This window comes from Chelonia mydas, chromosome 22 (assembly GCF_015237465.2).
Source record: "Chelonia mydas isolate rCheMyd1 chromosome 22, rCheMyd1.pri.v2, whole genome shotgun sequence".
In the NCBI taxonomy this organism is placed as follows: Eukaryota; Metazoa; Chordata; order Testudines; family Cheloniidae; genus Chelonia; species Chelonia mydas.
The window spans coordinates 5,717,826-5,745,412 of record NC_051262.2 but is presented as its reverse complement, the minus strand read 5'-3'; the positions used below and the strand labels follow the sequence as shown (position 1 = coordinate 5,745,412).

Sequence of the window (27,587 nt, the reverse complement as noted above, 5' to 3'; positions counted from 1 at the left end):
AGCGCTGAGCAATTTCCACTGTGACTACCCTGAGGGTGCAGGGGAGGGCTTGCAGCTTCGTTCGGCCCTCAGAGGTCCTTCTGCACAGGTTCCCTTAGTTAGCTTTGCCAGCTCGACGCCTCTGCTATATCTAAACCATTTAGCTGCCACTGCTGTGCCTTTCTAGCAGCGTTTATAAAGTAAAGCACAGCCTTAATGTGCCATTGCATATAGATGAGCTGTCAACCAGTTTGAGCTAACACGGTGACGTAAATACCAAAGGAGACCTTGAGCTCTCTTCCACCTGATACAGGACCCACAGGACCAAAGCACGGAAGAAACCTACAGCTCCAGGGATATTGCGAGTTACTCATTGTGCAAGAAGCAGGGCAGCCTTTTCTCTCTTCTGTGGCCATTCTTACTGCTTAGCAAACAAGGTAAGGAGTGAAATTTTAGGTTGTCTTCTTGAAAGCTGATGGAGATGAATCTTTACCCACCTCAGGTCCAGAGGGGCTTGCCCAGCCATTTCTAGGCTCATGTATGGGTACAATTAGCCATACTGTACCATCCAGATGCACCCTAAGTGCAACTTGTGGACTGCATCCTTTGTGCCTTATGTCCTCTCACCTCCTTAGGGTCAAAGTGCAGCCTAATGATTGAAACAGGAGACCTGGAGTCAGGACATCTGGGTTCTAGTCTTGGTTTGCTCATTGACTTGCTCTGGGACTTTGGCAAGTCACTAAAGCTCCCTCTGCCTCAGTTTACACATCTGTGAAATAGGTATAAAACACAGAGGTGCTGCAGGGCTTAACAAGATGCTATCAACACAAACATTTTGCACCTATTTTAGTTACATGTAAACATCTAGAATTACTAAGATTAGAGAGACAGGATGATCAACTGGTCAGGGCACTAGCCTGAGATTTGGGAGACCTGGCTTCAATTTCCTGCTCTGCCACAGACTTCCAGTGTGATTTTGGGCAAGTCACTTAGGCTGTCCATGCCTCAGTTCTCCATCTGTACAATGGGGCTAATAACACTGCATTACCTCACAGGGTGCTGTGAGGATAAATACATTAGAGACTGAGGTGCTCAGATACTAGAGTGATGGGGTATGTAATATAGATGAATTACTAAAACTGAAAGAAATTGCAGAAAACCCTTTAATTCTCTACTTGTTCCATTTTGTGCCTATGACAGCACCTTGTTGTGCATAGTCAGTTTCTTTGATCCCTGGATAGAGTCAGTTACTTTTCCACAGCTGCAAGGAGCCTTATAAATATCAGCAGGGAGGCAGAAAAATATGTATGCATGTAAAAAATGAATTTAGAAAGCAGGACATTCTGTTTGAAGAGTGCTTTGTCAGAAGCTGGTAATTTTAAAAAATTATTAATTTTTTAAAAATTCCAGTTTAAGGTGACCCTTTAATGAAATATTTGTAGCATTCCTTGAGGTCCTTTGATGAACGGCAACATAAAAGGGCAAAGAGTTCTTACTAAAGATGGAAAGAAACCAAAGAATCTTTCTTTGCATGGTGACATTCCATCAGAGAAAGAATAAAACTTCCCTTCTATTAAAAGTTCTAAATTAGAAAATAACCAAGTGACAACTTGAACTCTCAGCAAAGGTAATAGGCGTCCTTAGAAACTCCGGACTCCTAATTTGCAATATCACCAGAATCCCAAGAGACACAAATTGTCAAGCTACCAATTTCTAGCCCTGTTTAAGATCCTGCAGAGTATTTTTATACAGACTTACAGAAAAACATTTCAGAAAGCTTGTGTTTGCTAATACCATGTTGCTTTATCCTTTGTACCACATCTCTCTTATAACACCTCTTCTATTCCCAGTGACCAAACCTTCTCTCAAAGCACTTACTGGCTAATGAACACAACTATTTTCTTTTTAATTTCTATCCTGAACAAATGCAAAATGACCTGTGAAATCTAAGTGACATATAGTTTGTGGTCATCACAAACAGTGTTTGGTTGTGCCTAAATATCACAAAACCATAAAAGAGAGAGACACAAGGTTCAGTTTATTATTTAAAAAAAACACACACACACACACACTTAGGGCCTGATTCTCATTTCCACAAAGGTCCCTTTACACCACTCTGCAGTGTAAAGGGGTTCTTGATGGGAAGGTAAATTATATTTAGTCTAGAGTGATGCAAAGGAACCTTGTTTTAAATGAGAATGATGCCTTCACAAAGTATTGGACTGGGATATCATTCCTTTCTCTGACACTGACCTGCTATGTGGCTCTGAGTAAGTCATTTTGCTGCTCCATGCCTTGGTTTCCCCAACTTTAAAAAGGGGCTGATGACACTGATTTTGCTTTGTATATTGTATTGAGGCAGATGAATGAAATGCTCTGTACAAGAGCCAATTATTACTTTTGCATCTGATAATATTGTATCTAAAACCAATTTTGATTAAAAGAAGCCAGAAAGCAATAGTAGCCAGATAAAAATATTGTTTTGAAATGCTTTAAAAGAATCTTGAAAGTCCCTGGAACTTTGCCTTGTAAAAACAAATATACATTTTTAACCTAAGCCTGGCTCAGAATTTGAATGAGAAAAGGGAGAGGATGGGGGCTAGTGGATACTCTTTGAATGGATTTCATAATCGTTGCTCATGTGGGTGTCTTTTATTTCTGATAAGAAGCTCGGAACTGCCAGAAGGGGTTTGCTTTGGACTGGGCGTGCATGTCTCTCTCTTGTACTTAACAAAGTGTTTTTCCTGCTCTTGTGCAAGATCAGACAGTTCACAGCTTTGGAATGGCTGAGTGATTTGTAACGATCTACATCCAGGTGCCCAACTGGTGTATGTGTGTGTAGACATTAGAACTATGCTGATTTACATCAGCTGAAAATCTGGCCCCTGCAACATCCCTCCTGAATTCCCAGAAAGAGACACCATCTGTGCTGTTGCTGGTCGGATGATCCCATTTTTCCAGTTTCTGTCCCAGGTACTGGACAGAGAGCTTCACAGTATAAAATATTTCCACACTAGTGTAGACTGAGGTAAGATACCAGAAGGCAACAATCCCATTTCAAGGATTTACTTGTGTTGGATTCCAGCCTACTTCCAAGATTCTCTTCCTTCTCTGGACAGCCAAGAATTTTGCTGCTAGGCTGTGCGAGAACACTCCATATCCCATTGGATCAATTATCCACCTCCACAGCAGGGGGCAACGACCGTAAGCTGAGTCCCCAGCAAATCTAAATGGCTGAAGTTTGTTTGTTGCACCTGTAACAACATTATTACAGAACAGCTGACAGGATCAGCCCCAGAGTGCAGCATAGTCTTTGAAGCTCATGTTCTTTGGAGAACAGGTAAGTCTTCAGGAATATTTTTCCCTGAGAGACAGAGCACGTTTGATGAGTGTCTGTTCCAAGCATAAGGAGAAATGTGAAAGAATTCCCAGAGATGGGGCTGGGCAAAGGAGATAAATGGAACAGTCAAACCTTGTGATGATGCGTTGGATTGAAATGCAGAAGATCTAGGTTTGATTCCTCGCTCTGGCAATGCTTTGAAGGACTAGCCGAGACTTTAGGCAAACAAGGGTAGAGTGTCAGGATCCTTCCAGAGCCATAACTAACCCTGGATGATCAGGGCGTGACAGTGGTGAGCAAAGCATGCAGCTGCCTGTGAGGTTTTTGCCCCTTGCTCCTGGACAAAGATCTAGCTACAGCAAACCATATATTTGCCATTTCCAGACTGTATTGCTGTAGCTTATTGTACCCGTGCCTTGCATCCTCTAATGGATTCTACCCTACTTCCTTTGCCGATTCAAGGCCTTCATCCTGATCTTCAGAGCCGCCAAGGGGTCAGGACCTAGCTACATCAGCAACCAGATCTCCACCTATGACCCATCAAGATGGCTGCATTTCTCCTCCTAGGCTATGCCGTGAACAAAACCCAAGAAAAGGGAATGGAGAAGAAGACAAAGCATCGCAGTTAAGGGGGTTTTGAATGTGCTATTGAGGAGATCACATCAGGGGCTTTCAGCCTAGGAGTCATGACCTCTAGAGGTGTCATGAAAATGAACAGGCATCAAGGACATGACCACCCTGCTTTGACTGTATTTATTTTGGGAGGAACTAGATCCTGGCTAGATGGGAAGGGGATCTAGGTATGGGAAAGAGGCTCACGCTATGGAAAAGTTTGAGAACCACTGATTTAGATTAACCTAAAATGGAAGCATTTTCCACTGCAGCTGAAGGGTCTTAGATATGAAACATAATAAATAGCTCAGAGAAGAATCTCTTGCAGCCAGGGAGGCTGGAAACTCGATTAAGTCCATGATGGGCCTCTCTAATTTACCTCCTTTCTTTTAATACGTTGATAATGATTCCTATAGAATCCCCTAACACAGATGAGATAGAAGCCTTCCTTCTGCAGGATCTAGATAATGACGTTGGCTTTAAAGAGGGAAGAACAAAGCTATACATATATATAAAATAGTAAATGAAACAATGAATTCACACTACGGTGGCTCTTTTGGGTAATGTTGATCACTAATTTGGCTCCTGAACCACTGAGGACTGAGTACTCGTGGCACCTTAGAGACTATCACTGATATAGAGGTAAGAGTGGCAGGGGTCCAGATGGAAGGGGAGAATTCCTCATTGACAGAAGCATCCCATGTGCTTATGAAATGTAAACAATAAAAATAGGCACCCAAGAGCAAAGCTTTTCTGTTTTGTGGTTGATAGTATCCACAAGCTTTGATTTATTAATATCCTTGTAGTACCTGGCTGTTTATCAAATATTGTTATCCTGCATGTAAACATCCATAGAAAAGAAAAAGACAAGGTAACTAACATGTATTGGGTCAGGCACAGGTCTGACTGATTACATGACAGCTTGTACGGTGAGCTACAAAGAGATATTTTTTTTTAAAACTTTGAATGTGTGCCCTTTTCTAGCCAAAGATGTTTTTATTTACCTAAATGTTTCTTTTTTCTGGTTGGTTTGTACCTTAGAATTATCAGGCACATCAAGATTGGTCTCTCTGGAGGACTTTCTGAGGGTATCAGGGAAGTTTATTGTGAGCTCCCACACCTTAATTGAATGGGTTGGAGCCTGAGTTCAACAAAGGCTTCCTTTCTCCAAAAATATGAATTAGTCATTAAAGTTAATGAGGTGTCAGCAAAGAACTGGTTCACTGCATCATTATCCCAGTTTAATTCAGGGCTTACTCTGCTGGTTTCAAGAGTTATACTGCTTAAAATTGGGGTAACAGTTGTGAATCAGCCCCAGTGCGTGCCTAAAGATCACTTCCCTTCTCAATGACTCAAATTTTCACTATCTTGGATTTTTTTTTAAATGTTATCATTTCACTGGTTCTTCATTCACTATAGAGTCTTCCAGCCTAGACAAGACCTGAATTACAAATGTTCAAGCTGGCTCAGATGCGGGGGTTCAACTTCAGGTGAATATCTATGAGTTTTTACCATTGTGATCAAGTCTGCAGCCACTTCATGCCCAGCACGCCCAACAAATTCATCAAGAAGCAGAGGAGCTCTGTGATGGTGAGAGAGATGGACTCCTCAGATAGCGTCTCCAAGCAGGAGGTTGACCAGGTGTTCTGCTCCTACCTCCCAAAGCATCCTCTCACTGTGGTGCACATGCAGCTGCTGCAGGGATGCAAGGAGTCTGAAATCTCTGCACAGACGCAGACCTTGATCATGAGCTCCCAGATCCTGCCCTTTTCCATGCTTCTTACACTACTAATGGGGCCTTCTGCACTTGCAGAAAGATGCAGCTGCTGCCCCATTAGAATTATTATTGAGAGTGCACAGAGCTTTACAAACAGCCCTGCCCCAAGGCACTTATCATCTAACTACCATGGAAATCATCCCTAGATACTACAAGTTATCTGGACCACTGCCTCCTCCCCTTCACTCCCTGGTGTTTTACACCTCAGCAGTATTTATCTTGGCATCAGTTCACTTAGTCCAGTCTATAGTATTTAAGTGCAAATCCCACATTCCTACCAGCAACAGGCTAACCTTGTTTTCAGAAACTTCCAAGGTGCTTAGTGAGCTTTGACTTGCCTGGACTAACCAGATGACTATCCCTGGCCTTCGGACCCTGCCGAGGAGGGAGAATGAGGTAGGCGGGAGGAAAGAGGCTCTCATGCTTCATTTCACCTGATTAAGTTACTTACCAGTTTCCAGCTCCATCCAGATCTGTTGTTTGTCCTTGACCGTTTGGGGCGAGATGCAACTTACCATAGCCCTGGGAGTTCATGTTCATATTTATTGACAGCCAAGACGCCTGATGGAGCTGCCCTCTATGTGAACCAGGTAGGCACTCCCACAAATACGCTGGTAAGTCCTGATATTCTGGGGCAACAGGGCAGCCCATAAGACTAAGTGTGATGGGGACTATGGATCTATCTGAAAGCTGATCACCTTTTGAGGTCGTGAAAGAACTCCCTAACTGTACAGCACCATGCACCTGATTCTGCAAGCGGTTGAGTGCCCCCTACAGGATGCTGTGTGCAGCTTCAGCAATAGGAGTGGAAGGAGCTCAGCAGCTTGCAGAAGGTGCTTAGTTTTAGGTTTTCCCCAAACCATTGTGTATTTTCTTCTGTATTTGTTTTGCTGGGCGTTGAGATGTTAGTTAGGGACACAGCAGATTTTCTTCTCTCTGGGGACTTACAGGTTTGCTTTGAGATGATAGACAGGGGTCTTTCTGTCTAGGTATTTTCAAAGTATCTGAGTGCCACTAGAACTATGGAAGTTCCCAGACAAATACTATTTTGCCTCTCCACAGCAACCTTCCATGTGAGGATCTCTGAGCCTTTTATAAGCAGTAATGAACATATCCTCCTAACTCCCCTAATGTAATTATTGCCATATTACCAATAGGAAGACTGAGGCACAGAAAAGAGAAGTGACTTGCTCAAAGTCACACACAAAGTCTGTGGCAGAGCCAGCAATTGACCTTAGATCACGTGACTCCCAAGGCACTGCTTTATTGTTAGACTGTGTTTCCCGAGGCCTACAGGGAGATGCCTTCTTGCTAGAGGAAGTTGTTTTTGTTTATGGGTTGAGACAGAGCATGCTCAGTAAGTTTGTTTGTTATGGAATAGCAAAGAAAAAAGCTGAGCTGGATATTGCTTGCTCACCTTGAAAATAGGTCCAGTTATTTGGGTTTGATTTTCTAATGGGTTTGATTAGAAGTCAGCTGTAAAAATTCTGGAAATGAGCATATCAGGTCTTAGCATGGGAGAGATTTTAAAGCAGCCTACGAGGGCAAATCCATGCCTGGCAAAACTCTGTGGACTTCAGCAAGATTACACCAAGGACGAATTTGGCCATATATTTTTAAATTAAAATTGAGCAGGCACTTAGTGCATTGTTCAGCAACGTTATTAATAGTTATATCTGCTATGGGGAATGCAAAGTAGCTTTTTTGCATTCAGCTTGTTCATACGCCTCTTCACATCGATGACCCAGGTGACGGGTCAATAATTCACTCAATGCAAATTGAAAGCCAGGAATGTCTTGCAAGTCAATTACACTTAGATAAATAATTAGGAATACAAAAGGTATCTGAAGGACTAGAATGGAAGTGGCTCTGCCGGTGAAAATTTAACACACATTTCAAGAACAGTAGGGACAAGTTCTGCATTTAGATCTGCACGTAACACTCCACACATCTTCAAAGGGAGTTGGGCAGGTATACCGGAAAGCCCTTAACAAACAAACACACACCAGACATAAGCATGAACACCCTGGATTCCAAGAGGGGTGAATTCCAGTGAATAATATTGATTTCCTGTAATAAAGACATTTGCTTCCTGGAGGAAGGATGAAATTATAAAGGCCAGGACGACAGATTAGACAGACACAGGTCTATTGTGAGGCTTAATTCATTAATAGTTTAGTACCCCATCCTGTCCTTTATGGTAGAGAAGAAACAGGATTTGGTTGTAGTAAATAGCAAGGAGATTCTTTAATGAGGCTGCAGGACATAGATGGATCCTTTGGCTCAGACTGACTATACCAGCTTGGGCTGCAGAAGGGGATGATGGGGTTTGCAGAAGTGCCAAGTACTTATCACCCCAGTTGAAGTCAGAAGTCTACACTTTGGAAATCAGGTTCTACTGTCACAACACAGGGTCTCCGCATGTCCTGGCCTGGACTTAGCAGTCCTGGTAAAGACTGCTAACCATGCTACCTGCCCCTTATGAAAGGTACTACAGCACTGCCAGCCACTATTCTCCTTGTCATTATGTGGATTAAAAACAGTGATTCTCACAACTGGTTGTGAAACAGAGTTCAGAAGACAAAGAATAAGCGAAGACAAGTATAGAGAGTACAGGCAATACCCAAGTATGACAGAAATCAGGGGTCCTGGAAGCAGGACAAGGCTAAACACTGCTCTGCTGTGGATTGCAAAGTCAGCAGTTGAGTGGGTTGCTCCGAGACTCCCCACATACACTTGCAGTTGGGGTGCTGTGCATGAAAAGAAATCTTCCAACCTTCTGGCCTGCGATGCTCTTACTGTTGCATCTCAATCGACTAAGTGGTCAAGGTGGAATTGTACAAATAGAAGCCTAAGCTGCAGGTCATGTAGAGGCGAGGTTGCTGGCCAATTTAGCAGAGGAAAGAAGCACAGAGATTTGTTGACAGACAGCTGACAGGCTTTAGCTTTGCAGGGCATATTGTGGGCTTACAAATGTGCATGTTTGAGGGATGGAAAATTACTGAATTTAAAGGTGAAATAAGCTTTGCACTGTTACAACCTGAGCTTCCACTGCCAAAAGGGACTGTCTTTGGGACCTTAGCAAAACCAGGGAACATTCCACAGGCGGTATGAGATAGTACATAATCTCTCAAGCCCCAGACACATGCTAAAGTGAGACCTAAGGAGGAAGAATTTGTATAGAAGAGAAAGAAACTAGAGTATCTGCAAATTAAAAGTGTGCGTGTGTGTATATATGAGCATCTGTATGTCTTTGTATAACCACCTTTCAAGAATGAGGTGGATTAAGTTACAGTTATTTACAAGAGCAGTTGATGCTTGAACCATTGACCTCATCACCTTTAGACTTACAGCAAGAAATAACTAGAGGCCATAAACTCTTTTCTCAGATACTCACACTCATTTGGGTACCAGCTTTAACCTACTCTGACTTGGTCATGGCCAGTGACTTACAAATCATGTGACCAAGGAATTGGAAAGAATAGAATTAAGTTAAGAATGAAAACAACTTTAGTGGTTGTGGGATATTTTTGGGGGTGGCGTGGAGGAGGGGAAGGGATGGGGAAGGTCAGTTTAAAAAAAAAGAAATCAGAGCTCTCTGTTCGAGAGTGGAATTGAATGGAAATGTCAGCAATGGAGACATGCTGGAAATTGGCCAGCAAAATTCTAAATGTACATCAACTGGGAAAGGCCAAATTCTTCAGAGGGAGATCATGAGAGGGATAGTCTGTGAACAGGGCTGGATTTCCAATTAGGCAGAGTAGGTATGTGCCTAGGGGTGCCGGGTTCTAGGGCACCTTACCTCTCTAAAACTGTGTGCAAACACAAAGGTCAGCTGTAGACGGGGGGAGGGGCACTGAAGATGCTGTGTCTAAGGGTGCGTAAAGTATAAATCCAGCCCTGCAGCGGAGGTTTCTGCCCCATGGGAAGCCATATTCCTGAGCTAAAGCAGTTTCAAGAGGAAAGGAAGAACTTGATGGCAACCCATTTTATGTTCAAAAGCATCAGTATAGAGTCAGTGGATGAAACACGGGAAAAAAAGAAACAAAAAGTGAAGTAGCTAATAGGAAGAGCAACTAAGAAAAGAACTCTGCAGATTCATTTTGTGGGAACTCTGATGAGGATATCAGAAATCAGCACAATGGGGACTCAGAAACAATTGAAATATTACAGCTAAAGATCAGAAATTGTGCAGTATTTAGCTATGTAATTAATGCTGTTTTCTGTGTACTGTGCCTTTAAAATTCTAAGGACTATTATAATTGTATTTACATCATGCCGAGGAATCGCAGTCATGGACCAGGACTCACTTGTGCAAGGTGTTGTATGAACCCAGAACAAAAAGACAGATCCTGACCCAAAGAGTCAGGACAGGCAGCCATTTTATGCCTAGCTCAGTGGCAGACTGACTCTGGAGACACACACTCACATAATGCTCTCGAGGTCAGACATTTTTTGCTTTCTTAATACAAAATAAAGGTATAAATGGCTCCCCTTGGTGTATGGAAAAATAAGAATTGCTTATGTTTATAGAGCATCTTTGCTCTGAAGGATCCCAACCCACTCTAAATAGCTGGGTACAGAGCTCATGCCACCTGCCACGGAGGTGAAACATGGCAACTGGTTAACACTGAACATCAGTACACATACCACTTAGCAATAAAACAATATGTTGCATCAAAAGCACTATACAGACATCAATACTCCTGGCAGCACCACTGTGAGATAGCTAAATTATTATTATTCCCATTCAAGGGAGGGGGAACTTGAGACAGAAAGGTGACGGGATTATCCCAAGGCCACACAGCAAGTGAATGGTAGGGTCAGGATTATAATACAAGAGTTACTGGCTCTCAGGCCATTGCTTCTGGTAGCAGTTTAGGACAGGAAGTGAAGAAGAAAGACATATCCAGTTGAAACTGCAGGGTAAATTCAAGGAGGCTGAATACAACCTCTAAGGTACTTATATGCCAGCGTCTAAGCACCTAGTCATCATCTTTAATGTGCTTTTCCTCACAACACCCCTGCGAGGTAGGGCAGTGCTGGTATCATCCATTTTACAGGTGGGGAACTGAGGCACAGAGGCTCCTGCTCAAGGTCACAGAGGAAGTCAAGAGCACAGCAGAGAACAGAATTCAAGCCCCAGGCTAGAGCGCTATCCACAGAACAATTTCCCCTTCATAACACTAGCTAGGACAGCAGTGCTAATTCCTGTACGCTCGAGGACAGTGCCACATAAACTCTGCTAACCACAGAAGATCAGGACGTTGGATTTACAACTTAACAAGAAGAGGGTGACTGCAGCAGGATATGGCCCTTAAAATGACATGAGGGTACTTCCTTAATACTGATTCCGACTGGAGAATGTCATCTGTTGAGTTTCCAACCCAGGGCTACTCCTCAGCTTGTGAGCATGGAGAGGATCCCCAACAGGGGGAGGGTAGCACTGTGGCTAATTCATGTCAGAAAGAGCTTCTGTTGTAAATATTGAGTAGCCGCATCAATATAGCCCAAGCCTATATAGCCCAAGCCCAGGCCTGCAGAGCAAGAACATTGCAGCAGCTTTCAGAAGAGCTATTTGCAATGCAGCATAATGCAAGCTGGGCTCTCTCTGCTCTTCTGCTTCCTCAGTCTCAGACAGATGGAATATGACAGAGCTCAGGGATTTAAAGAGTACTGGGGGCCAAATCATGCCTGTGTGATTTGCTGCAGCATGCGGTGTATGGCTGTGTGGCCAGGGAGGGAGGGGGAAGATACCTGCAGTTCCAAAGTGGTGAGAAGGGAGGAATGGTGCTTATATGAGGCACTAGCAAGCGAGTGCTGAGCAGCAACACTTCTTATACCTCTAGATTGGGTGTAGAACGGGCTACTCCAAGAGCTGTCCTGGTGGTTCCTGGAGAATTCTGCCTATCTGTGGCAGCAGTAGCCTCTCCACTACCATCCTCTTTGCAACCTGGAAGTGCAGAGAGCAATGTTATGGTTGCCTCGAGTATATGGTATGCTAGGGACTTCCTGCACTGTCTTGCACACCCCTACGGAGCAGTGGTAACAGAACCAAGCTTTTAAACCAATGCTTTGTACCCCCGCCCCAGAGCTGGGTGCTTTTGGGCATTGGATGGAGTAACTCTACCAGTTTAGGTTCATAACACACTTTGGGATGAGAGGTTCTATGCGACTCTAAGCTCTTCTCGCATGGTAGCCCTGAACATTGGGGTACCTTGAGATTTGATGCTGAAGCAACCTCAACCGTGTCACTGTACTCAAAGAAGCAATGGCCTCAGGCAGTGGCTGTCTTCTAGCTGTGTGAGGCCAACTGCCTCTCAGCCCTGTTTCTGTTGGAAACAGTTTCTGTAGGAAGCTCTCTCAGGGTATGTGTACGCAGCAATTAAACATCCACGGCTGGTCCACGTCAGCTGACTCAGACTTGGCGGGCTTAGACTGCGGGGCTGTAAAATTGCACTGTAGAAGTTTGGGCTGGAGCCTGGGCTCTGGAAGCCTGCTGCCTCGTGGGGTCTCGAATGTCTACCCTACAATTTTACAGCCCTGTAGCCCAAGTCCCGCCAGCCCAAGTCAGCTGACATGGGCCAGCCAGGGTGTTTAATTACTGTGTGGATATACCCTCAGTGCACTGAGCCAGACACTGAGACGTGACTTTGGTCAGTTCTGCAGTACCAAATTTCAGATTAATGATTCACTCTTAATACTTCAGAGAAGTAATAAATAAATAAATAAATAAAAAAGTGAGAAGCATCAGATTCCTGTGACCTGCACTTTGTGCATTTCCCTCCTGACTTGAATCATTAACATTCTATGTGAGTTGGGCCGGCCCATCCCCCTCTGTCCCCAATTCTCACTGAGTTCTTGGGTTATTTGTGACTTCTGTTCTCACTCACACAAGGGAGAGTCCTCCAATTTCAGCGTCTTTCCCCCACCTCTGCATCTTGGCTGAGGTGCCTTTTCCTGGCAACATGAAGATGAGGAGACCAGAGATGGTTAGAAAAGGTGCTCCCCCACCCAGAACAGGTCTATGAAAAGGAAAAAAAAATATTGATGTTTTCCATGAAAAAAAGTGACTTTTCAGCAAAAAATCAAAAACTGAAATATTTTGATTTGGAAATGCTGCCATGGTGCCTCCTGGGAGCTGTCGTTCAGGTGCCTCATATTCCCATTCTCTATAAGCCAGGCTCCCTGGGGGACTACATCTCGCATGGTGCGCCACAGTGTCCCACCCTGGGAGTCTCTGGCCAGGTGCATCATGGAAGGTGTAATCTGGCTGGTGAGCCCAGATCATAGAGGAGAATGGGGACATGAAGAAATCAAACTACAACTCCAAGGAGGCGTCATGGTAGGATAGTGGAATCAAAATATTTTTTGGCTAAAATATTTTGTTTTCAGGCATTTGTTTTTCTAATGAAGATTTGAAATTTCCCATGGAGAGCAGGCACTTCATGAAAAAAAGTGTTCAGTTACAAAAATTTCTATTAAAAAGGTTTAGATGGAAAATTTTCAGCCAGCCCCTTCAGTACAGTAGGTGAGTGCATAATTGATCACCTCAGGCTGCAGCACTGCTAGGAAAAAAAAATCTAGTCACTTAATTAAACTGAAGCACTCTGTTCATTGTATCTCACACTTTGAGAACATTTGTTTCAGTGTATCTTCTTTTGCTGGTTCCTTTATGCTTCTAAACTGATAAAGGACACAGCAACTCATATGGACTCCAGTGTGGCCAGGGAATTAATTTAGTCTCATGAGTAATAACAAACAATGGAACCCCTTTATCGGCAATGACACCATCCTTACCGAAGAATACTAGCAAATGCTTCTGTCTAGACAGAGCCATAGGGAGATGATAAAGGACCAGCCATTTCTAGGAGCCCACACAGATCTTTCTTCCCCCCGTGGGACGCAGAGGAGAAAGGAATGCCACCATCTATAAACTGCCTCCAGCTTGGGAGTTGTCTGCAGCCATGAGAAGTGTCAAATTCTGTCCATTTGGTTCCAGGCATTAAGCTGCCGCTTCTAATGAATGCAGTTATTGCATTCCCTTTGTGTTGCCGTATTCACAGTGAGAATATTCGTTCCTAGTAACTGTAATAGTCTTACCGCTGTAGACCATTTATACATACATCTGCATCTGTGCATTTTAATCTGGGGCTCTGTGTAAGCATTCTTAGCCTTTCAGAGAGCATTATTTGCTGGGATCTCCATTACTATGGCATTTTTTTGCATGTATCCATTTGGCAGCTTTCTTGTGAATGAATTATTCCTTTACTTAGGCTGCAAATTTCCCCTGCCAAAGCCTGCCTCCTCAACCAATACACACTGGGCATATTATGAATTGCAAATCCTCATATTGCTCAGCTCATTCCTCACATTGCTCATATCCTCATGTTGCTCAGCAGGAGAGAAATCAGGGAAGCAAACCAGCATGATGTTTTTAAAGTTGTTATGTATGTAAATAGCAAGCAATGGAGGTCTAGTAAGTACTAGGCTAGGACGCAGGACACCTGCATTCCAAGCTTTGCAACACACTCCCTGTATGACCTTGGGCAAATCATTTAACCTCTGTGAGCTTCAGTTCCCTGTCCGTAAAATAAAGATAATATATTTCTCCCATCCGTTGTCTCACCTATTTAGATTGTGAGATCCATGGGGCACTGACTGTCTCTTACCAGATGTATGTTCAGGGCCAAGTACAATGAGGCATCTAGGTGTCAATGAAGTAATAAAAATAATGTAAGAAGAAACCTTGGAACCTCAAAAACTGTGCTTTTTAAAAACCCTTTCACAAAAAGGTACATGCATGAATTTATAGTAATGTCCGCTTGAATGAGGATGAAGACATTATACTTTAATATAGACTTTCATCACAGGATCTCAAAGTACTTTATAAATATAAATCAGTCCAGCCTCCTACGTCACATGGGTGTTGTGAAAGTATTTTAATCCCTGTTTTATAGAAGAAGAATCTGAGGCACAGATAGTTTAAGTGGCTTGCCTCAGGGCACGCAGTAAGTCAGTGGCAGAACCGAGCCTAGAAACCAGGTGTCCTGGCTTCCAATCCTCTGTTCTTACCATTGAGCTCCCACAGATGATGGGATCACGGGTTTCTGTTAGAAATGGAAGATGGCTCCTATAAAGATAATGGTTTATATTTTTAGTGGATGTTTCATCCACGAGGACGCTTTACAAACCAATATAAAAGCTACGTATAGGAATCACTTCACCCACCACTGAAGTGCAGCATCAGTGGAATGAAAAGGAGCAGCTCTTCAGCAGCTCACAGCAACACTACATAACAGAGCGAGGGCAAGGCAGGGAATAAAGAGCATTGCTGTGTCCATCTGAAACTACAGGGGAATTTAGGCTGGCAGAATGTAATCACTCAAAGGGGAATTGGGCCAGGACTCCTGGATTAGCAGGCTGAGCCGAACTGATGGATCACATTGCCCAGGCAGAACTCGCATGTCTCTCAACACTAAGGAGGTAATGCCGCTGCACCGATGATGTTGGGAGTCACGGTCATGAACAAATGCTTAATGGTGATGCTGGTGCTGAGCTGGCACTCCAGCAAGCTCTCTGCTGGGTCCCTCGGGCCTGGCAGGGAGCGTGGCTAGAACAGGAGACAGCAGCTTTTCCAAAATTTGCAAGTTTTCAAGACATGCTCCATCTATCCATGTAGGGCTCAACTGGGTCTCATGTGGACAGGGAGCTCCTCACATCCCAATTCCTGAGTGCCACATGAGCTCCCTGCCATGAGTGTTCAGCTTCCTTTCACAGGCTCTGTTGGGCCCCAGTGCTGTGGGCATGCACTATCCTTCTGGAGGCCATCTGGTCCTCCAGACCAGACCATTCATCCATGGAGCCTCTTGGGTACCTCTGCACATACACCATCCACCCAGAGGGTCACTCAAGTGCCTCTGGGTGGACACATACCATCCACAGGGCCACACACATAAACCATCCCAAGGCCTATTCGAGGCCTCCTGGGGTCAGACACCAGCTATCCATGGGACCTCCGGGACCTGATTGGTGCACCTCAGCCAACCACGGGGCACACAAGTCAGACAGGAAAGATTTAGCAAGAGAAGCCCCTCTATAATACTGTATTTTAAGCTATTATCTCCCCACTTCCTGCTCCATTTCAACCCTTGATTAAACTGCAACACTAGTGCTAACTAGGTTCCCAAGCCTGAAAACTCAAATCCTGATCTGAAATTCAGATGCACCCAAAAGTACAGCAGAGGACTTTGAATCTGGGATTTAAGTCCAGCACAGAGCTAAGGGTCAGTTGGAGAATTCATATCCAGAGCTGGGGTGGTATTACACCCCTACAAAGTTTGAGGTTGAGGGCGTAGCATGTCCAGGTCGCAGGTTTTTGTTTGAAGTTACCACTATGGATGTAGCCGAACAGGCTATTTTAGTCATGATTTATATTCTTACTGTACTTGTGTTTGTTTCAGCACAGGGCCACCTCACTCTGGCAGCCCTGACATGCTTGTAGAACTTGTGATCTAAGCAGCAGGTGGAGTGGGGAAGAGGTAACAGTTAAGCTGCTGCAACAGGCAAATTCCTAGGCTTTCCCGGACAGCGAGCCAAGAGAAAACGTGCCGTACCTTCCGAGGGTCTCACAGCCACCTCGCATTTACTCCCTGGCAACGGCAACTGGTGGACAATGCGCAGCCTGCTCTGCTTCTGAATCTCACGAGCATTTTTTAATAAAAAGGATTTTGGAAGGAATTAGGACACGGGTATTTGGCATAGTTTCTCCAGAGCATGTTCAGCAAAGGAAAATAATAGACAGAAGGGGGTGGAAAAAAAATAAATGTTTTTGGAAAGATAAGACCAAGGCTGTAAAGAATAATCCCTTAACTCTGTATTCCCCTTATTCTCCCTAAGCTTCCTAGAACTTCACTGGAGCCCCTCACAACCGTGTGTTTTGCCAGGAACCTCAGGTTCAGTGAGTTTTGTTGATCTCTCCCCCCAGTGGCTAGATTTTGCCACCCTTTCTCACATGGAATAGTACATTTCTCTGGATGAAGTTGAAACCATGGGGTAAGGTACTATCCAATGCAAGACTGGGTGGTAGGACCCATCCAAAGGGCTTTAAAGGGCTACATGTTTTCCTGCTAAGATCTGAACCAAACTTACCAACCCCCAAATCTTTTCCCTTGTCTTCAGTCATGATTCTCCTAAATTGCTGCACGTGGGTCAGATTAAAGCTGTTTCCTTGGATTAGCATGCTCTGCACACAACGCTGTACAAAGGATTTACCCAGAAAACACCCAAATCAACAACAACAACAATTAACAAACAAACAAGGGGAGGAACATTCAGTTACATTTCTGGGTGCACTGAAGAACTCCAGCTGGTATGTAGATATTAGATCATTGTTACCTGCTTGTGAGTGGGCAGGACTTCAGGGAAAAGAAAGGAGGTGGGAGAAGTATCTGTAATAGCAACAGAGGGTTGGAAGAAAGCCATACCATTCTGGGCATTTGTCAGAGATCCTAGATGGATGGAGGGAGGGAGGGAGGATGGGGGAGAGGTTGGCAATTAATCCAGAGATCAGGAACCTTAATTCATAGAAATATAAAGGTTTCTGCTTATTACACTGATCAAGTGAAACATGAAACTGGAGCACAGCCGTGGAGCTTTCTGGTACCAGAGGTGTCTACCTAGGGTGATGGGGTTTGTATTTTTTAAATGCCCCATTGTTTAAGAGTCCGGGTGTTGCAGTGCACTTTCTATAGGCATTTTATGTTCTGGGAACAGACAAACGTCACTGATTAGAGCAACAAGGACTTCATATGCAATGAATAGAAAGACAGCAATATTTCCACATGATCTGCCCAAGCAGTAAATATGCCATGCTAAATATTAGCTAAGACAGACTTGGATTACTATTTGCTGATTTAAACCAAAGGGACCTTGAGAACCCTGTATATTATACAACATGCTTTACATAAGCTTCTCTAGATGAACTATGACATATACTTGCAGTGTACTTATAGAGAAGGGAACATTAGCTCTTGCTGAAGCAAATCAGTGCACGCAAGTGGTGTGTGGGAGTGAAAAAGTTTGTTGAAGGGTGAATTCCTTTGTCACCTTTCCTAGACAAGGGTGTAATTCTTCAGGCGGTTTGATCTACTTGGGATTGCTTGAGCTAGACTCGTAAAACAGTCCTAAAGTCTTACACATTCCCATAACGGAATCAGGCAAAGGAATTTTGGGATTTATTTTCCAGGCTTTGAGTCTAAAACATGGAATATAGTCTGATGCGGTTACTCATTACTTCCTACGTGCTCATTCTGTTGAATTGAGGGCCCAATCCTGTTTGCTCATTAAATTCCCACTGATTTCAATAGAAGCAGGATCCTGCCCTCTATATGTTCTTTGGTGGCTATTTATGTAACATCCCGCGGTGTGGGCTGACTGTAGGATCTCAAACCAGGACCTTCATTACAGACTTCTACCACCTGAGTTAAAGGACTACATCCTTTAGCTAGGAGTGGTAGCAGGTGGGTATCTGCTATGGATCCGCTATATAAAGTGTGGTGTGTGTAAAACAGACCTTGAACAATGAGTAATACCAGGCCATTTTGCAAACCCAGTAAGTGCTGACTAGTGGACACCTGCAATCACAATGCAACAGCACAGTGTTGTCACAAACAAGAGCCAGAGATGGGGGATAGTAATGAGATTTCAAGGCACATGTTTCTGGGCAGAAGAAGAGCAGGAAAAAAGACGTATTTATTGGGAAACTACAAGGAATGGTCTGTTGCACGGGAACCTTTTCTTTTTGTCCAAGCTGTATTTTAACAGGAACGCATTAAAAGCATCCAAGGGAAATAAATCTGGACGAGAGCTTGGAAAGTGACCTTGTTCCCTCTTCCCCAGTTGAAGTCTGTTTAAAATTTAACCTGCTTTGGTACCTTCCCTAGCCAATTAATTCAGCAGCAGAAGTTTCAAACAGTAAAAAGCTACTTTAGTTCTGTTCCTGTTTTAACAGGAATAGGGGGACATCCAGAGTAAGAATGCAGGCATGTGAGACACAGCGGCACGTCCATCCCATCAGGGGCTGGCGCTATGAACTAGGGCTGCAGAGGGTGCCTTTTGCTGCCAGCTTTGCAAGATGGAATTGATTTGTATTCTTTCATCTTTGATTTTCTTTCATGTGTTTTTCCATTTATTGTTGTTTAGTCTAAGGCACTTCCATTGCCCTCCTCACTGTATTATCTGAGCACCTCACATGCTGATGTATTTAACCTCCCTCACACTTCTGTGAGGTAGGAAAGTGCTAGCATACCAATTTCACAGATGGGGAACTGAGGCACAAAGCGACTAAGGGTTTTGCTACCTTGCAATCAGGGGATGGGAAGGGCCGGTTATTGAATCTCAAGTAGACATGCCCCAACTAGCTTTAATTTGAGTAATTACCCAGGATTCCATGTGGACTTGTCTAACCCATGCTGATGGGCACAGTGCTCCAGTTCTTGAGCTAGCTAGATTAAAGCTAGTTTGGATACATCTCCCTTAGCTCTCGTCACACTCTGTGATTGCACTGTAGACAAACACTAAGTGACTTGCCTAAGGCCACATAGGAAGTCTATGGCAGAACAGTGAATTGATCCTGGGTCTGCTTGGTTCCAGGCTAGTTCCCTAGCCACTGGGCCACCTTCTTCTTTCTGCAGCCTCTCTTTATCACTATACATTGGTAGAGGCAGCCAGTGATAGGTCATAGAATACTAATTCATCAGCTTTGGCAGCATATTTGGGGGGTATTTCCTCCAAGAGCCATAATTTATGGTGTTTCCAGCTGTCCGCTCTCATTAAAATAAACTAAAAATACATTAACAACTTTCTTTCCTACAGAATCAATTGCTTTAGTTGTCACAGGGTTGTTGAGTGATGATGTGGAATGGGAGGGGCAGTGTCCATCAGACAATGTATTAACATGTAGCCCATTCTATGGGAGTTTGCAAACCCAGATATATATACAAGGGCCAAATTATGGCTCCTGGAGGAAATACCCCCAAAATATGCTGCCAAAGCAGTGTTAAGTGTACCCATATTCTAGCTGGCAGAAGACCCAGGAAAAGCCATCCATGACCCCAGGTCTGCCCCACAGCAATTCTGGGCCCCAGGGCAGGACCGTCAATGGGCCCCCACGCACACACAAGCCACGCCCGAACAGACGCGGTCCGCCTGACATTTGGGCAGTGCTGCACCTGTGCTGGCTGGTGCCCAGCAAGCTGCCGGCTGCGCTGCTGGGTGCGCTCTTGTGGCACTGCCAGGGCTTCTACATGCCGGTAGGGTTGCCAATTGTCTACTCATGCAAACCTTGCCCCGCCCTTGCCCTGCCCCTTCCCTGAGACCACGCCTCTGTCATGCCTCTTTCCGGGGTCCTGCCCCCTGCTCACTCCATTGCTCACTCTCCTCCACCCTCACTCACTTTCACCAGGCTGCAGCAGGGGTTGGTGTGCAGGCAGGAGTGCGGGGTGCAGGCTCTGGGAGTGAGTTTGGGTGTGGGAGGGTGAGCGGGCTCTAGGCTGGGGCAGAGGGTTGGGGTGCGGGAGGAGGTGAGAGGTCAGGGAGTTTGGGTGCGGGCTCTGGGAGGGAGTTTGGGTGCGGGATGCCGGCTCTAGGCTGGGGCAGGGGTGCAGGAGGGAGTCAGGGGGGTCGGCGCTTACCTCGGGAAGCTCTCGAAAGTGACTGGCATACCCCTCTGGCAGTGGCTCCTCGGCAGGAGGCCCGGGCACCACCCCTGCAGCTCCCATCGGCCAATAGGAGCTGCGGAGTTGGCACTCGGGGCAGGGGCAGCGCATGGAAACCCCCTCCCCAGGGTCCACAGGGACTGGCTGGCCTCTTCTGGGAGTGGTGTGGAGCAAGGGTGGGCAGGAAGCCTGCCTTAGCCCCTCTGCCCTGCCGGTGGCGGCAGCCCCGGGCCTGTTTAAATTGCCCAGGCCCCTGAGCAATTGCCTCCGCTGTTGGTGGGCCTGCGTGACCCCACCCTGATTATTCCTACTAGGAGCATAAATAACGTGCATGTAGGTGCGTGTACACGTAGGTGACATTACAGAGCCAGACTTGCAGACCACAATCCATCCTCTGTGCTACGCTGTCTAATCCCCTGCGTGGCTCGTACAGCAGAGAGCCTGTGTGGTGGCCATGTCAGTAGGCAAGAGGCTAGAATTGCTGATGGGATTCTCAAAAAGAACAGGAGGACTTGTGGCACCTTAGAGACTACCCAATTTATTTGAGCATAAGCTTTCGTGAGCTACAGCTCGCTTCATCGAAAGCTTATGCTCAAATAAATTGGTTAGTCTCTAAGGTGCCACAAGTCCTCCTGTTCTTTTTGCGAATACAGACTAACACGGCTGCTACTCTGAAACCTGTCATGATGGAATTCTGTACCACCAGCCAGAATTTGGGCCAGGGAAAGAGAGCCACAGATTAGGCCAATATAAAATAATGTTATACCCTAAGGATCATTCAGAGACCCAGTTCATCTCCTTTCCAAACGACAGCACACGAGAGGTGAAAGACCTAATACAATAGCCTGAGGCGCCTCTCCCTCCTTAACCATCAGTCAACCGCCTTCATTAAAGAGCTGCTCCTGCTCCTCCTGAAGCCAATGATGAAATTCTCTTTGAGTTCAGAGAGAACAAGACTGAGTGCTAAGGAGCTGAAACACGACCTTAGCTGTTTTGTCCCCCAACAGAGATCAGAGGTGCAGACATCTGTCACGGAGTGATCCACTCACCTCCAGTCTGGTGCCTCCTCCTGGTCACTCTGGGGATTAGTTCTTGAGGTCAACTCCCCTGTCCGCAATTTGGACGCCATCACTCCAACTCGGGTCTGCAGCTACTCTCGCTCCAGGACCTTCAGTGTCTCCTTTGAGACACAGCCCTCCAGCATTCCCCTTTCCAGGGTTCAGTCCATCAGCAGTTCTAGGCAGTGGGTCCATTCACTGCCCTCAGTGGCTGGTAGGGGAACTTGGGCCTGCCCTCTGCTCTGGGTTCCAGTCCAGGGACACTCAACTCAGCAGTTCTGGGCTTTCCTCTCCCAGCCCTCACTACTCCTTCCCCGGACTGCTGCCTACCACACCCGGCTCCCCTTCTCTCTCTGGGTGTCCCTGCTCCAAGAACCCTTTTTCCAGGGACTGACTTCTTCCTGCCTTCCCTAGCAGCCCCAAACACTTCTCCCTCTTCCCAGGAAGGAACTGCCCTCTCTCAGCAGCAGCAGTCTAGTCTGTAGCCCACTTTACAGGCACAGGTGAGCCTGTTCTCTAATTAGCTGCCTCCAGACAAAAGCTCCCATTTGCAGCCTAATTAGCTGATTGGGCCCACCTGGCCCAATTCGGCTCTTGCAGGGCTAGTGTGGGGATCTCCCCCCATCACAACATCTCAGACTCCAGTAGTTTTTTCGGGGGAAAGTTTAATGTCATTTTCTGTTGGGTGTCTGATTTGATGCCAGTGATGGTGAGGGATCTAGAACAATGTGGAACACAAAGCTCTACCTAAGCACACCCATCCTGGCTTGCTTCACCATGCAGAGGTTCCAGCCCTGGGATCTGCCAAATGCCCCTCAGTCCGGAGTCTGATCTGCACCATTCCTACTATTCCAGGGCTGGGTATCTCTAAAACAGATGGTCAGTCATGCAGGCTCCAGCCCTCTGAAATACACACATCTCTGCGCAGTTGGGGACCCAATGTCCTCAAAAGACGCAGTAATGTTAAGCTCAGAATAGCCAGTGAATCACCAGTGAGAGCATTTCCCACAGGGCCTCACTTTTTATTTTAATTTATTTCAGTTGTTTTTAAGCTGAAACTCTTTGGCCCCAGGAAATACGATTAGAGCATGAAATGAAACTTGGCTGTGTGAGAAGAATGTGGTCCAACAAAGGCTGAGTACATGTAGATACTGTACACTCCTATGATGGGTTAGTGTGCCTGTTAGTCTAATATGTCCTCTCTCTGGGGAACTATATCTTACATTTGCAGGAGGGCTGGCTACTGGATCAAATAAGTCTTTTTGTAACAAGCCAAATCAAGCCCGTGAATCAGAACATCCTTGAATTTTGGGGCAATTCAAAATCTGAACCCAGATCTGCATATGGATTTTGCAGCTAGTCCCTAGCTCTATAATGGGCTGAATCAAAACTCCACATCTAGTTCTGGAGGGGTTCCAAACCCAGACCCAAATTTTGCCATTTGAACCCATCTCTACTATTTTCCCATCAGTGACTCTCATATTTCGTGTCCCTCTTATTAGTGTTTGCCAGTCACAGGGGACCAAATGAGCAAGGAGACAGAGGAAGGAGGCCAGAGTCTGGCTTTTTAGTTTTAGCAGTATCTCTTGGGAAGGCAGAAAACTCCCCTTCCCTTCCAGTTTTGTCGTTTCTTATTAATGATGGACCTGAACCAAAACACAAATTCCAGCCAATTTTGGACTGTGGGAGAGTTTGAAACCTGAAGCTGGATCTGAGATTTGCACTCAGGTAGAGCAATAGGCATATTAACAATAACTATACGGACATTCACATCTCACATTGCTAGTATAGGTCCTTCTCCATTTTCCCCCTACCCTCCCAAGGTTCATTACCCATTTCACATTCCCTCCTCTTCTAACGCTGATACATAAAGATACAAAATTGCTAAGACTGGCCCCTCTATCTTTTCAGCAGCTGACTGAAAATCCCCATATCCAAACTTTGCAGTTTCTGAAAACCAGGCCCCTTTAAGGTGTCTTGAATTGTGCACCTAAACTCACTAGTCACTTTTGAAAATTACGGCCATTGTATGACCTTGGAAAAATCATCTAACTTTTCTGTGCCTCAAGTTTTTTCATATGAGAGTGGGAATACCAATACTTAGCTGCTTCGCAGGGGGTTGTGAGATTTAATTCATTCACATTTGCAAAGCTTATTGAGCAAACTGCTATTATTGTTTTTCACTGGAATGCTCCTTGGGGTAAGAACACATTTGGTTCCTTATATATGAATTGGAATCCTTCCCAAATGGCCAAAGGCCAATGTGCTAATGTCATAACTTTTCATAAGCAAGTCAACATCTTAAGTCTTGTACAGGATTCATTCCTTTCTCTCCAACTGTAAATAAAACTATCACCTGCCATAATGTTTATAAAATGTTGTTCTTTGTCCAGACTACTTTGTCGATAGAGGGAATGTTCAAATACTTCCGGAAGCGCTTTGCCAGCCATCTGACGGAACGCTGTCGCCGAAGAGCAAGGCTGGTATCTAAAGATGGAAGGTGTAACATAGAGTTTGGGAACGTGGAAGAACAGTCACGGTTTGTCTTCTTGATTGATATATGGACCACCATCCTGGACCTAAGATGGAGATACAAGATGACCATCTTCATCTCAGCATTCTTAGGCAGTTGGTTCCTATTTGGTCTCCTTTGGTACGTTGTGGCATATATACATAAAGATCTTCCTGAATTCAGTCCTTCCATAAACCACACCCCATGTGTGCAGAACATAAACGGCTTGACCTCTGCTTTCCTGTTCTCCCTGGAAACCCAGGTTACCATTGGCTATGGCTTCAGGTATGTCACAGAGCAGTGTGCCACTGCCATTTTCCTGCTGATCTTCCAGTCTATCCTTGGGGTCATCATCAACTCTTTCATGTGTGGCGCTATCTTGGCTAAGATTTCTAGGTCCAAGAAACGGGCCAAGACCATCACCTTCAGCAAGAATGCGGTCATTAGCAAACGAGGCGGCAAGCTGTGCCTCCTTATCCGGGTGGCCAACCTTAGGAAGAGTCTACTGATTGGGAGCCACATCTATGGGAAGCTTCTGAAGACCACCATCACTCCAGAAGGAGAGACTATCATCTTGGACCAGGTCAACATAGACTTTGTGGTGGATGCTGGCAATGAGAACCTCTTCTTCATCTCCCCCTTGACTATTTACCACATCATTGATAAGACCAGCCCGTTCTTCCACATGTCAGTGGAAACCATCCTCCAGCAGGATTTTGAGCTAGTGGTATTTTTAGATGGTACAGTGGAGGCCACTAGTGCTACCTGTCAGGTCAGGACATCCTATATCCCAGAGGAGGTACTCTGGGGCTACCGTTTTGCTCCCATTGTGTCCAAGACCAAGGAAGGGAAGTATAGAGTAGACTTCCACAACTTCAGCAAGACCGTGGAAGTAGAGACTCCTCACTGTGCCTTTTGCCTCTACAATGAGAAGGATGCTAAAGCGAAGGCAAAGAGAGGTTACGACAACCCTGGCTTCATTCTATCAGAAGTCAATGAAACCAGCGACACAAAAATGTAGCTCTGTATGCACATGGGACTGGGGCATTTTTTATCGTAACACAAACTCAATACGGAGGTGCCCAATAACCTAGTAGCACAGAAGAAAAATGAACAGGGCTGTTTTGACATGAAAATAGCTCCTGATTTCTCAAAAGAATTAAATCAAAGCAGACCACCACACCAGTGATCTCCGAGAGGCTATTTAACTGCATTATATATATATATAAATATATTTTCATAGAATATATATTTTTTATACCTATGGGATGTTCATTTAAGCTGCTAAATTGGAATGTCCGACTCACACAATTAAGTTCCCAAATGCATTTGAGCCATAAGCAAGTCTGACAACATGCCTTAAAAGAAGAGACACAGGGAGGGCTTCAGATGTGCTGAAGAGGAGCGGTTCTTGGGATGAAATGTGAAAAGAAGAGATAGGTAAAAAATCGTCAAAAGTGCCTAAAGGTACATCAACAATCCCACGTGGCTCCCTAGTTACATACTAGGGCAGTTGGGATTATTTGAGCAGAATTACTGCATGTACATCTACCCAAGCTGGTAATTACACCTCCCAGCTACTGTGTAGACATATCCTAAGTGGCATAGGAGCCTAAACCCCATTTTCATAATTGAAATCAATGAGAGTTAGGTGCCTAAATACTTTTGAGGAACTGGGCCATAGAGCTTATGTCCCACTGATTTTCTCCTAGTAGCCTAAGTCACTTTTGAAAATGGGACATAAGTTCCTTAGAAAATTTGACCCCAGGATCTCTTCTTTCTTTCTTTCTCTGTTTGACTCTTCTTAATCTATTGTAGTGAAGCCTTAGTAGGTTCTAGTTTCTTGGAAAGCTAGAAGCAAAGGAAAAGTTTGGGTCATGATGATGTATTTAGAGCTGGCGAGAAAATTGAATTTCCTTCCCATGAAATATTCTGATTTTGTGGAAGAATATTTTTTGTCCCAAATCAGAACAAAATGTCAAAAATTTAAATTTTTTTGCAGGAGGAAAAAGTCTGAAAAATTCCATTTTGGGAGAACCAAACCAGAATTGTTTGCCTTGCTCCCAGCTGGCTGACTCACTCTCATAGGACTTCCCAGAAAGCTGACTGCGTGGCAGGTCAGGTGGCCCCATGAGGCAGCTGTCCAGGCAATCTGGGAGCTGGGGAAAGACAGGGCTGGCAGTAAAAATGGTTTGATGGAATTGAAATATTCATGGAGAACGTGTTGATTCCTTGGAATCTGCTTTTTCTGATGAAAAATTGTTCCATTGTACATTTTTTTGATCAGCTTTAGATGTATCCTTTTAAGAAAAAAGATACTTTATATGCAAAACAAAAATAAAATATATTATTCTCTGAAGCATGATAGGACTTTGCCTACAACATTAGCAATGAGGATGCAGAAACACTCAAAATTGAATTTTCTAAAGGCTGAAACCAACTGAATAATAAATAAATAAGTCAACTGAAAGATTCCCATTGACCTCAATGAGCTTTGGATTAAGCCATAAATCATACATCCCATTTATGCAAGCAAAACATTCACAGGCATGAGACACTGAGCTTTCAATCAGTAACAATCAGGTACGCAAAGTATGTTGAGCATAGCTGGTCAAAATTTTTCTAATTTTGATTTTTCAGTGAAGTTTGAAACACCAATGAGAAGTTTCAGCTAACATTTTGTGAATTTTTCACCATGCCCTCCTTGTTTTTTCAACTGAGTTCTACTGTTGAGTGTCCAAATGATGGACCAAAGAGGCGTGGGTGATCCTGGGGCTTTTCCCCATCAGTTTAATCAACACAAGTCCATGTTGAACATGGTTATGATGCAAATGACATGCTAAATGCTGTTTGCAGTGTCGATGTAGCCGCATTGGTCCCAAGATATTAGAGAGACAAGGTGGGTGAAGTAATATTTTTTACTGTGCCAACTTCTTGTCTCTTTCACCAACAGAAGTTGGTCCAATGAAAGATATTACTTCATCCCCTTCGAAATGCTGACAGATCTGAACAGTTTGAATGGAAAAGGAGAATTAAGCAGGCAAAATTACAAGAATCATACTGAGAGTTATTTTGAGAATGAGTGGGATGGAGCGTAGTGTAGAGATCTGGGCATAGGACAGGGAGCCAGGAACTCTCATGTCCCAATCTCATTTCTCATAGCAACTCTTTCTTTGGCTTTGGGCAAATCACTTTAACACATACTTTGGGGTCTCTACCTGTAATATGGGATGACAGTACTCACCTACCTCCCAGGGGTGTTGTGAGGAACAATTAGTTAATGCCTGTAAAGCATTTGAAGATTAGTCAGCCCTAAGTATGAAGAGTGACCAACCCTTCATTGTATATTGTCTCCACTCCTTCACCCACCCACCCACTACTTCTTTTCTTGTGGGCAGAAGGGTTAGCATTGCTACTCAGTGCAGGTGGATACAAAGAGATGTTTGTTTTAATGTTGTGCGTCCAGATGCAACAGTGATGAGCACACTGTAAGTTATTAAAATAAATGTCATAGAAGACAGCATGCTGAGTTTGTCCACTGTCTGGGTCTCTGTCTAGCCTGCTTCCTGAGTCAACCTCCTTTAGCACCTGC

At 44.7% G+C, this 27,587-nt stretch overlaps 2 protein-coding genes across 6 annotated transcripts in view; one reads left to right on the top strand and one right to left on the bottom strand.

Annotated features, from left to right (window-relative positions):
- Positions 1-27,587, bottom strand: part of KCNJ5 (potassium inwardly rectifying channel subfamily J member 5) — a 241,303-nt gene that overhangs the window by 205,868 nt on the left and 7,848 nt on the right. Inside the window, exon 3 of the mRNA XM_037882266.2 lies at positions 11,552-11,661. The gene's annotated coding sequence lies outside the window, so the exon portion shown is untranslated. The remainder of the gene's footprint in view (positions 1-11,551; positions 11,662-27,587) is intronic.
- Positions 87-27,516, top strand: KCNJ1 (potassium inwardly rectifying channel subfamily J member 1). 5 transcript variants are annotated; one of them, XR_006287062.1, is made up of 2 exons: positions 87-416; positions 16,172-16,550. XR_006287062.1 is itself a non-coding variant. In XM_037882270.2 (2 exons), exon 2 carries the CDS (start codon positions 23,898-23,900, stop codon positions 25,014-25,016), a length of 1,119 nt encoding a protein of 372 aa, XP_037738198.1. In that variant the 5' UTR covers positions 91-416; positions 23,877-23,897; the 3' UTR covers positions 25,017-27,516. The 5 variants fall into 5 exon arrangements, 3 of the variants coding, with proteins under 3 accessions (XP_037738198.1, XP_043390097.1, XP_043390098.1); XM_037882270.2 differs by lacking the exon at positions 16,172-16,550 and adding an exon at positions 23,877-27,516 and having other exon boundaries at positions 91-416; XR_006287063.1 differs by lacking the exon at positions 87-416 and adding an exon at positions 6,039-6,322.

What these genes read in the sequence shown, in the direction of transcription:
- KCNJ1 (XM_037882270.2), top strand. Translation starts at nt 23,898, where the DNA reads ATGTTCAAATACTTCCGGAAGCGCTTTGCCAGCCATCTGACGGAACGC.